This window comes from Nicotiana attenuata, chromosome 2 (assembly GCF_001879085.1).
Source record: "Nicotiana attenuata strain UT chromosome 2, NIATTr2, whole genome shotgun sequence".
Classification (NCBI taxonomy): domain Eukaryota; kingdom Viridiplantae; phylum Streptophyta; class Magnoliopsida; order Solanales; family Solanaceae; genus Nicotiana; species Nicotiana attenuata.
The window spans coordinates 29,165,358-29,176,736 of NC_031990.1; the positions used below are offsets into that span (position 1 = coordinate 29,165,358).

At 36.3% G+C, this 11,379-nt stretch overlaps 2 protein-coding genes across 3 annotated transcripts; one reads left to right on the forward strand and one right to left on the reverse strand.

Annotated features, from left to right (window-relative positions):
* On the forward strand, positions 4,858 to 10,191 carry LOC109206293. 2 transcript variants are annotated; one of them, XM_019369116.1, is made up of 12 exons: positions 4,858 to 5,544; positions 5,655 to 5,739; positions 6,253 to 6,325; positions 6,710 to 6,793; positions 6,889 to 6,996; positions 7,310 to 7,732; positions 7,891 to 8,285; positions 8,372 to 8,471; positions 8,576 to 8,635; positions 8,710 to 8,796; positions 9,075 to 9,203; positions 9,608 to 10,191. In XM_019369116.1, exons 2-12 carry the CDS (start codon positions 5,657 to 5,659, stop codon positions 9,908 to 9,910), a joined length of 1,845 nt encoding a protein of 614 aa, XP_019224661.1. In that variant the 5' UTR covers positions 4,858 to 5,544; positions 5,655 to 5,656; the 3' UTR covers positions 9,911 to 10,191. The 2 variants fall into 2 exon arrangements, with proteins under 2 accessions (XP_019224661.1, XP_019224653.1); XM_019369108.1 differs by having other exon boundaries at positions 4,862 to 5,544; positions 6,880 to 6,996; positions 9,608 to 10,189.
* Positions 10,236 to 10,900, reverse strand: LOC109206302 (STS14 protein-like). The gene has a single exon (XM_019369122.1). It carries the CDS (start codon positions 10,863 to 10,865, stop codon positions 10,314 to 10,316), a length of 552 nt encoding a protein of 183 aa, XP_019224667.1. The 5' UTR covers positions 10,866 to 10,900; the 3' UTR covers positions 10,236 to 10,313.

Sequence of the window (11,379 nt, forward strand, 5' to 3'; positions counted from 1 at the left end):
GCGTTATCAATGCAACTTTATTTATTATGACATGTTATTTATCATTTTTATTATATTATCATCTAATGTAAAGTTATGTAGAGTGTGATACCGCAAACCAAATACTATTACTAATTCCTATACATGAATTTATGTATTATGTTATAGGGAATGAAACCCGGGACAAGAATACCTTTATTAGTGATACGTAGATAATAGTAGTTAAAGACAAAAATACCCTTAAATTTACGCAATTCTTACATTACAATTCATATATTATTCACCACATGACAATCATTGTTGTTATTCACTATATGAACAATCTTCATGAATCATTATGATTTTCGCATTATATTACCTAACCATAAACCAAACCACTCTTTAATGGTCTGCTTCAAAGTTATATAAACAAATAAAATGACACAGCCCCCTAAATCCTAATATATGAAATGTAACCAAAGATCGAAACAACCCGTTATATGTGAGGAAATATAACTATCTCTATCTGATCGGAACGATCCAAGGAAACAGGTCAAAATTTTTAAGGAGGTGGTGTATGGCATGGGGGGCAAAAAGTATAGTTGCCGTTGGGCAGTGGAATAGGGTAGCAGCAGGGATGTTACTAGTGGCCAATGACTAGAGATAACAAGAAATGCAGCAACACCAGCAGCTAGATCGTGTTTCATGAGTCAGGAGTATGTGCGAGAGACAGACCAATGACAAATTTTTAGGATTTAGATGTCGTTAGTCTGCAATGCATATCTAATTCTATTTACGAGTATTTTTTGTATATATATAAATACTGAGTTCTACCTAATTCGTAACTGTATCCTTTTGGAAACAAGTTATCCTATAATTAATTATCCCGAGATTGTTATAATGTTCGGTGTTTGTCCTGATTTTCTTGTCATATTTGGTTTTTCTATCTGTTGAAGGAAAGCGCAACATATTTACTATAATTGAGTTTTTTTTTTCTTAGAAGGAAATTATAAATCTCCCATATTGGCTAGTCCCTTTTTTGGGAGTCTTGTTTAGGGGGATAACTTTTCGGAACAAGTGTTAGTGTGTCACTTATTGTTCTCGATATTTTGTACTCTCTTTTATATAGCAGATTGCTCATCTTCGCCGTGGACGCATGTTAATTGACTGAACCACGTTAAATGTTTGTGTCTTTTTTGGTGTATTTCTCTTTTGTTTCTGATTTATCGTCGTTCAAGGTTTGCTTTTCTAGCTTTCGCATGACACCTGATTATTTCAATCCTAACACTTAGGGATTAAAAGTAATACTACAATCCCGGGATAACTAATTTTTGAATTAGTTATACTACGATTTTATCCCAACCAAACGTGAAATAAACTCATCTCAAATGTAATCTCAAGAAATTATCTCTTATCCCTCGTACCAAACGAGCCCCTTATAATATCAATTGCACATTGTGGGGACAGCCATGGGAGAAAGAGATGCCTTTTATGCCTCCGTATATCATTGGCATTGACTCGCTTGTCCAAATCCCTTTGGAAAGTTCCCTTTTTAATGTCTTTTTATGGGGATTCTAACACCTTTCTGCCCCTCGTCTCAGCCCCACCATCCCACAAAAAAGCCTTATTTTTTTCTCTCCATGTCGGAGCCCTTTAATGTCAAGTTTATTAACAATGTCTTTGTTTGCTGACTCTATACCAGAAGCTCAGTCCTTAGCTCGTGAGATATTCACATCATGATTCATAAGTAACAACTGAATCAAGAAAAAGGAGTGAAAACAAGAATCTGATTCATTTCTGTTTTGAATACAAATGAGTACAATATGGGCACATCAAGAGAACCGTGACTGTTTCCAATATTATCAAAAATCGATTGTACTCTTCTCAGTAATCATAAATGACTTTTGTCACATATTATTGCTTTATGGACAGTCTTTCTGCATTGAAACTTAGAAAGAACTAGCTACTGGTACGTGGATAAACTTGAAACAGTGTTTCACACTGTAATATTTTCAACTTACTTAATTAGTGCTAGTAGTTTGTAAATTAATTTTCAACTTCTTAATTTAAGCTCCTGGGCGTGCACATAACTAATAATTACAAACAATTGGTTAATATTGATGGCGACAAGAAAATTAAGCTTATGTTACACGATCTTCATTTGGAATGTGGAGTCGGTAACTACGTTTAATCAAGTTAGTACTTTCTTTTAAATTTTACTTCTAATTTGTCTTATTCCACCATTTAGATTGAATTTCGTGAAGAACACAAAACTATTGATTCTCTGCTTGATTTTTCGAAACTGTTAATTTCAGTAAATGTCTATTTACTTCTGTAACTATAGCAGTGAAACACATCAGATTTTTGTTAGTTTAATTTTTGTTTGACCATTTCAACTAGAATTGTGCTGATGAGAGTTTCTTGAGAGAGGTACAAAGGTATCAAAAATCGGATATTTCAATGAAATTAAATCAAGGAAATACAGGGGAATCTAACTCATTTTTAATGCCTAAGATACCAACTACTACATTTTCAAGAAAATCTCAGTAGCTTGAATCTCTGTGCACCTACTAAGCAAAATTACTAGCAAAATATACTGGGCATGTCTGTGTTTTTTTGTAATCCACAATTTACAGCATATCAATAAAACAGCTCAACTATTTATGGAACCACAAGGCCTTTCTGTCAGATTCATTTGAAAATAGATGCTTCACTTGCTCCACTAAATCATAGTACATATTTCTTTATGTGATAATACACTTTTTAACTATCTTCTGCCTGCCACATTGGGAGATGCCCAATCCGAATCAGTTCATATAAAAATGGACAATAAGATAAAATAGAAGTTTCAGTTTTTCTTTCTTTTTCTCTTTTTTCGGTTTTGTTTTTAACTCATTACTAGGACCACAGGTTTCCAATTTCTGCTGTTGCTCTTAAACAATTATAAAGGGAGCCCGATGCACTAAACTTCCGCTATGCGCGGGATCCAGAACACAAGAGTCTATTGTACACAGTCTTACCCCGCATTTCTGCAAGAAGCTGTTTTCCCGGCTTGAACATGTGACCTGCTGGTCACATAACAACAACTTTACCAGTTACGTCAAGGCTCATAAATAATTAATAATATGGTAATGGTGGACTTAAATCTATTATCTAAGAGGGTGTTTGGCTAAGCTTATAAGCTGGACAAACTGGCTTATAAGCACTTTTTGGCTTATTCTACGCGTTTGGTAAAATTAAAAGTGCTTATAAGTTAAGTGCTTATAAGCCAAAAATAAGCCAAAAGTCATAAGTTGGTCTCCCCCAGCTTATAAGCACTTTAAGTTTGACCAAAATATTTATTATTCTATCCCTAAAATACTTCTTTTTAAAACAAAACTCTTCGTATACCCAGTTCTTCAGCTGCATATTATTAATTTCAGCATTTTTATCCAAACACGTAACTGCTTATTTTTTAAATCAGTTTCAATACTTAAAAGTGCTTATCAGCACCTAATGCTTATCAGCTACTCTAAATCAGCTAAGCCAAACGGGCTCTAAGTCCAAGAGAATGCAGTAAACTTATGTAGCAAAGATCAAAACTTTGATCTACACACGCAAATATACAACTCAAATTCATTTTGTATTTGAAGCTGAATTAATTTTTTAACTAATTATTTCTCAAGATCACTAAAAATCAAGAAAGTTGAAAGGAAAATGTAAGTGGCATTAAGAAATCACTATCTTCTCTGCTTCCTTTGTACAGTTTTTGGTTTCTTTCTGCAAAAAGTAATGAATCATATTACAATTTATTTCTGGAAAACTGTTCCTTTGTTGCTCTTCAAAAGTAGCTATACAAGAAAGAAGCTTTTCTATTAAGTAGTTGAACATCAGGACAAAAACCAAAGGCCTGATTGATGACTACATTTAGCGAATAGTATAGCTCTTTTTCTTTTGTCTCCTTCTTGGAAAAGGTCAAGTGTTAAGGTCCCTCTATAAGCATATTTTATTTTCAGGATTCTATTGACAAACGTTAGTCTCTTTGGTACTCAAGGACAATTAGGTATCTTCTTTGCCTTCTCTTATTAGCCTTTAATAAAAAGAAGATTTAGACAAAAGGAACCCCACAAAAATTCATTTCCTTCAAGCATCCAATGTTCCCTTTAACCCCTTCCTTTTCATCTCTTTTCAGGTATGGCACTACTTTTTTTCTCTTTTAGCCTTATATATATGTTAGTAAAAAACCTTATTTCAGATATAGACATGGTACCTTTCCATTACTGGCCCTTTTTTGTTATACTCTACTTGGTTAGCCACATTTAAAGACCCCCTCATGTAAAGGCAACAAAAGTTAAATGAATTTGGTACTTCAAGAAAAGTGCTGCTTCAAAATGGAAAAAGATTTATGATTTCCACAATAGCTTTAAAAAAGTAACAGTAAATTTCAAACACAAAATTTTCTTTAAGAAAGCATAATTCCCCTCAAAAAAGAAAACTAAACTTTTTTTTTTTGGTCTCTCTCTCCTCATGAAATTAGTCACATAAACCATGATTGAGCAACTGAAATCATCTTATGTATTTCAACTAATAAAGATTTCACTCCTTATATATGAGGATTTGGTCGTTCTTGGGTATGAATCATATAATAATAATGACAATATCATAAGTACATGCATATACATGTGTGCATAGTTTTATAGTATATGAGTGGTTGAATTCACACGAAATACCTTATTAAGTGTGCCATAGGTCCTACAATTTTATACTAGTATACAACATTTTTGTTGACCTCAAAAACAACCCATTTTTGTTGAAAGGCTCAATTTTCCATCAAAAAGGCTTGTGTAGAAATACGTTATAACCTATGACCTATGGTCTATGGATTTGTAAATTATCCAAACAAATACAAAAATATTGTGATTAAATTTGGGGACTAAGAGGTATACATAAGAGTGGGCACAAAGGTGTGGGACAAAGGGGGTGGAAGGGCCGGTCAACAACTCCCACTAGCTTACCAACAACAAGTGAAACGAATGTGGAAAAATGGGTTGTCAATACTTGTAATATTAATCCATTTTAATTTGTTAGTAATCTGTTTTTAGTTTTAGTTAAGCCATTTAAGCCACCATTTTTATTCCTCCCTCCAATCCCTGACCTTTTGTGAACTCCTCTTTAATTTATGGTCAAGTAAATATACCTACTTTTAGATACCTTTGACATTTTAGAGCTTTAGTAGGAAGACTCTTGTCACTCTTTTTCAGTAGAAAAAAGCTCCCTTCACCTTCCCCTTCATTGCACTAAAGCTATATTGGGAATGTGGGAATAACAGATTTTTGGAGCAAAAGAGAGCATCTGTTATCTGTTACTTTCAACTCCTGGTCAAAAGGGCTGCCTTTTTTGGCCTTTATTCTGATATTCACACTGTTGAGCCCCAGTTAGTTCTTGAGTGTGGTGGCTTGAGTTTTCTGCAAATGCAAGGAGAAAAGTTGGGTTTTTGATTCCAAGCTGAGATTTTTTAGCCCTATTTGGGGTCTTTATGCCTGTGGGTCTATTTCCATCTTCCAAAAATCTGATTTTTGATAGTTAGCTGGATTGAAGTATGCAATGGTAAGTGTTCTATGATCCATTTTTTGCTGTTCCATTTACGCATTGGCCAAGAAAATTAGTTTCTTGATGGCTAATGGGGAAGCTTTTCATTGTCATTGAGTGGGCTGCAGATATGGATTTTGAAGGGTTTAGTACCAGTACCAGTAAATTGCCTGGAAATAGAGTGACATCTTCTATACACACGCGTTCCAAAAGGTAGCCTTTGGATTTCTTCTTGTTTTATAATTTCTCACTTTCTCTTTCTTACTTCACTGCATTAGAGGTCTGCTTAACTGGAAAATTTGCTTCTTGGGTATGTTCCCAAAGTAGATAATACTTAGAGTTTTGTACAAAGAAACCTCTCTAGATCACATCTGTGCAACTATGTGTTGGCTTGATAAACTGGCCTTTCTTGCAATTTTCTTGGTACCATTGTGGGCTCAGCATTACTGCAAAATTAGGAAGCTTTTGTGGGAAGATTGGGAAAGGGGAAAGGGTTTTTGTATGATATGGACTATTGAATCTAGCATCCAAGTTTCTGAACTTCCATGCCATTTTCTTCTGTTCTTAAATCCTACTTCTTTAGTTCTGCATAAAGCATGTTTGTTTAGTTTAGAAGTCTTTGGTGTAGTCCGGATATGCCCCGTGGATAAATCTTTCCTATATGTGGTTTCTTGAGTGTTGTCTACAGCTTTATTCATTCTTGTTATGTGGTTTCTGTAATGACAGCTTCCCGGATAAACGAGGACCCAAGGAGGACATCGTGGATCCTTCTGTAGAGGCCTCTAATCTATTGAAGTTGGTAAGGAAACTTCCATCTTGTCTCCTGATATTAAAAAGCTCTCAAGCTACACTGTGAGTGAAATTTTGCAATGTCAAAATGTTGGAAAAGGAAGGTAAAAGTAAAAAAAAAAAAAAAAAAAAAAAAAAAAAACAGAATGGAACTCCCACATCATGCTGTCATGATCTTCTACCTAGCTTCCTGTATTCCTTGTCCTTCTCTGCTTTAATAGCCATTTCTCACTTTCTGTGTACTTGACCAAGGAAATGCTGAGACTGGATTCTTGTTTTCTGATATCTCTATGATTCGATTTATTAATTCTCTCTTCTGCAAACAGAAAGAAATAAGTACAACTCCTCGAGGTACCCAGCTTTTTCAACTGACATTCATTTTATATTTCACTAGGATATGAGGCACGCGAATGACAGTAATGTAAGCGAGAAGAAACAATCATCCACGGCTGAAGTTCAGAGTTCTCTGAGGCAAGAGGTAGCCGAACATAGATGATATATCTTTTTAGACAGTTTAATTGAATAGATTGTTAGTGTAATGGTCAAAACCATATCTCACTACAGATAATGCAGCTGGAGAGAAGATTACATGACCAAGTTGCAGTTCGATGTGCTCTTGAGAAAGCATTAGGGTATAAAACTTCTTCTCAAGATGTCAATGAAGTGACCTCAATGCCTAAGGTAGAACTCCTTGTAGTCGTAAAATGAACTATATAATATGCTATATATTTGAGGTACTTCCAATTTGAAGAGCTGGATTTCAGATATGTGAGATGCACATATTATTAGCTTTAGATATACTGTCAGAGTGTTTGCAAAATTTGGGGATTTCACACATTTATAACTCTCTGTGAAGCTGGTTTCGTAGTTTAAGGCTCAAATTGTCTATTGTGGTTGGCTCATGGTTGTTGTTGGATACTTTTCTTATATATTAGATGATCCGTTACCCTTAACTCTGTCATATGCTGATTGTACTCTTGTCAATTGATTTCAGCCAGCCACAGAACTGATTAGAGATATTGCAGTACTAGAGTTGGAAGTTGGGCATCTGGAACAGTATCTTCTCTCACTATACAGGAAAGCATTTGATCAACAAATCTCATCTTTGTCTCCTCCCACAAAAGATGTTAAACTAAAATCTCCTATAAGTACCCCAAGAAGGCGTCTTGAGTTCTCCAATTCTGATGTGATGTTGAGAAGGGAAAACTCTTCATCTCGAGTTAATTGTCAAACAGAATTAAATCCACGGAAAGAAACTAATAGCATGGCAGAAGACAAAATTAATGAGTCTGGAGTTAATAGAAGCCATTCTTCATTATCTCAGCGTTCAGCTCAGTCGAGCAGAGCTTCTCCACCAGAGGAGACACTGGGCAAAGCTTTGCGTGCTTGTCATTCTCAACCTTTATCTATGATGGAGGTAATTTACCTGAGGGAGACGAATTCTTGTTGCACTCTCTGAAATTTGAGGGGAGGAGTGAATTTGTATTAAATGTCTTGGAAATGTGGAGTGGTTTTTTCTGTACAGAACAATAAACTTTTTAAAAATTTGAGTCTTTTTTTATGCCTTCTTTGCAGTATGCGCAGAATGCTTCTTCAAATGTAATCAGTTTGGCGGAGCATCTTGGCACCCGTATCTCTGATCACGTTCCAGAGACACCAAATAAGCTGTCTGAGGATATGATAAAGTGCATGTGCACCATATATTGCAAGCTTGCTGATCCTCCACTGACAAATCCTGGTCTTTCATCGCCAACCTCATCTTTGTCTTCCATAAGTGCATTTTCTCCAAAAGACATATGGAGTCCAGGATTTAGGAATGATTCATCTTTTGATGTTCGGCTGGACAATCCTTTTCATGTGGAAGGGTTGAAGGAATTCAGTGGACCTTACAGCACTATGGTTGAAGTACAGTGTGTATATAGAGATACTCAGAAATTGGGGGATATTGAACCGATGTTACAGAATTTCAGGTGAGTTCAGTTGAAACTCAGGCACCTCATGGCACGACTTTAGCCTTTTCTTATTGTATAACACTCATTGAAGTGTCATATTGCAGGTCACTTATTTCTCGCTTAGAACAAATAGATCCACGAAAATTGACTCACGAAGAGAAGCTAGCATTCTGGATTAATGTACATAATGCATTGGTGATGCATGTAAGGTTCCTCGTTGATTAGAGCATCAGCGTTGTAGTTTTAGAAATCTATGAAATCAATATCTACTTTTTGGCTGATGATGAAGTTTTACTATTTCTGTGTAGGCATTTTTAGCTTATGGTATTCCCCAAAACAATGTGAAAAGAATCTATCTACTCTTGAAGGTTAGTAAACAAACTTATTTATTGGATAAGAGTTGCTTGATGGAGATGTTGTCTGACTTCATTGCTTAATCCAGGCTGCCTATAATGTTGGAGGTCATGTAGTAAGTGCAGATGTGATACAGAACTCTATCCTGGGATGTCGAATGTCCAGACCAGGACAGGTACACCTCATGAACCATTTTCTTGTTACATGTGCAACAGTTATGTTCTAAGCTGCACTATCAATTAACTACACCTCAAAACATAGACTCTCCTTGAAGTATATCCCAAGAGCATTTAGCATCTTTCTTTCCTTCTTGTAGTCAAAATGTCTGTACTTATTCCGAAATAATTGAATAATACTCCAGCTTAGTGATTTTTGTTCTTGGCACATCTCTAGTTCTATTGGTCTTGGAGAATTTGATACTTGAATTGCTGATAAAGTTCTCTATGGATGCAGTGGCTTCGCTTGTTACTTTCTTCTAAAGGAAAATTCAAGGCGGGGGATGAAAGACAAACATACGCTATTGAACATCCAGAACCCCTGCTCCATTTTTCACTCTGCTCTGGCAACCACTCAGATCCTGCGGTATTGGTCATAATATTGTCTTTTTGTTATCTTCTCCATGAGCATTTGAGTAAACAACTGTTTTTGCCCACCGGTCATGAAAATAGCTGTTGATCTCTGCTATGCACATTCAGTTGCACGTTTGAAAAAAGTTAAATTAGTGGTGACATGGAGGCCAATTTCCATAATCAAGTTCTTTCCGTACGTCAGGATCTTGTCATCTCAATGATGCCAGCCTCCTTGGCATCTATAAAATCGGATCTGGACTAAAAAGTCTCTAGAGACTAGTTTCATTCTTTTCTTCTGAACTTAATGATTGAAAAGAAGAAAAAGATGACAATATTTTGTAATCATTTGAGAACAAAATTTGATGACTAACGATTGAGTTTGTTTGTCTAACGAGGGAGTCAAATGTTTTGTTCCAGGTTCGAGTCTATACACCCAAGAGAGTATTTCAGGAGCTGGAAGTCGCAAAAGAGGAATATATCAGGGCTACCTTCGGTGTGAGGAAGGATCAGAAAATAGTTTTGCCAAAAGTAGTGGAGTCCTTTGCTAAGGACTCTAGCTTATGTCCTGCCGGTGTGATGGAGATGGTCCAGCAATCTTTACCGGATTCTCTTAGAAAGAGCATTAAGAAGATTCCACAGGGGAAGGGCCGCAAGAACATTGAATGGGCTCCACATAATTTCTCTTTCCGGTATCTGATAATGAAGGACCTGGTGAAATGACTACTTTGATGGTATGCTTAAGCTTAATTGAAGGATCCGGTTGTTTATTTCTTTTGTCTTTGAAAGGGGTCTCAATTTTTTTTTCTTTCATCCCTTCTGTATAAATGAATGGTAGTTTGTGTTAGAATGGAGGATGATCAAAGTTCCTATAATTTTGTCTCTGTGGAAGTGCCCTCCATTCTTTGGCTATTGCTACTAGAGCAAAGCTTACTTTGTGTGTAAGAACCAGCAATTTTGAGTTTCAGTCTCGTACATAAATCTAATTCATATTCATTGCTCAACTATCGCTGGAGTTTTAAAGTATTTGTTTGGTTGGGGCAAAAAAGACAAAGAAAACATATGTTAAATAAAAAGAAATAGTTTTGGATTCTGCATAAAATTGTAGATTAGAAAATTGGATAGATTAGTAAGGTTTCTCTCCAATTACATTTCCAGGTGGATTATAGAAACATATGGTTAGAATAGTGTGGTTGTTGGAGCAAGTAGCTTGAGCACAACCAAGTTCCAGCGAGTTTTTCCAGACCACTTGGGTGTAAGAGAAGCATTCGTGGCCCTGTATGCAGGAGTTGTTAGCATAATTGTAAAACTTCTTTTCAGCAACCCAGATATCCACAGCTATTTGTGGTGGTATTGCAACCAATCCTCTAAACAGGAGTTGAAGTTGGCCATAGTTGATGCTACTTAAGTTTGCAAAGCTGCAGCTACGTTTGTCCCTCTGATAGCGTGTAATAATGCTGGTGGCATTGGCGAGCATGATGCTCCATTTCAGAGGGCCAACTCCGACCTCAGCTCTTGCCTTGTTGTGCGCATCTAAGAACTCTTGGGCGGCACTGGATGGGGCAGCTGGAGTTGTGCCACCTGCAATTGGTGGTGCAATGCTCTGCGCTGACCCGTGATGTTCAGAGACAGCAATAAGTGATTGGAAGAGTAATGTGAGTAAGAAGAGCTTGGTCATTGTGTTTCTACTTTGAACTCGGGATAGTCAGTGAGCTGCTTTATATAAGTACAATGTCACTAGTTAGTTACTCATGTTAACATCACCATTTACTACAAAATACTTTAATTTGACTTCTCTACGGGCAATCATACCAATTGAATATTTAACTTGATAAGGATTGTCCAAGAGTATATAAGGAGATAAATAGCACATTCCTTAGCTAATGCATGACACTCTAACACCGCCCACGCTCACGCCTAGAAACTGGAACATAGAGTTGATTGCGACACTCTAACAACACATACGCTAGGCCTGACAACTAGAACATGCGTAATACAAGAATAGGGACGAGTTTGACTATGATACCAAGTAAATATTAATCTTGACCCTAACTATACCTTAAAAACTAGCTTACGGGGTGAGTATTGTCCAAGACGAGACGACAGTTCATTCTCTCAACCAATATGGAACCATCTACCAGCTCAATAACTAAAGTAACTCTTTCTCATCTGCAGAATTCTAATTAACTCAT

Excerpts from the sequence above, each read along its gene's own strand:
- LOC109206302 (XM_019369122.1), bottom strand. The coding sequence starts at position 10,865 with ATGACCAAGCTCTTCTTACTCACATTACTCTTCCAATCACTTATTGCT.
- LOC109206293 (XM_019369108.1), top strand. The coding sequence starts at position 5,657 with ATGGATTTTGAAGGGTTTAGTACCAGTACCAGTAAATTGCCTGGAAAT. Across the intron at positions 8,286-8,371 it reads CCGATGTTACAGAATTTCAG|GTCACTTATTTCTCGCTTAG; the intron begins GTGAGTTCAGTT and ends GTCATATTGCAG. Across the intron at positions 9,204-9,607 it reads GCAACCACTCAGATCCTGCG|GTTCGAGTCTATACACCCAA; the intron begins GTATTGGTCATA and ends GTTTTGTTCCAG.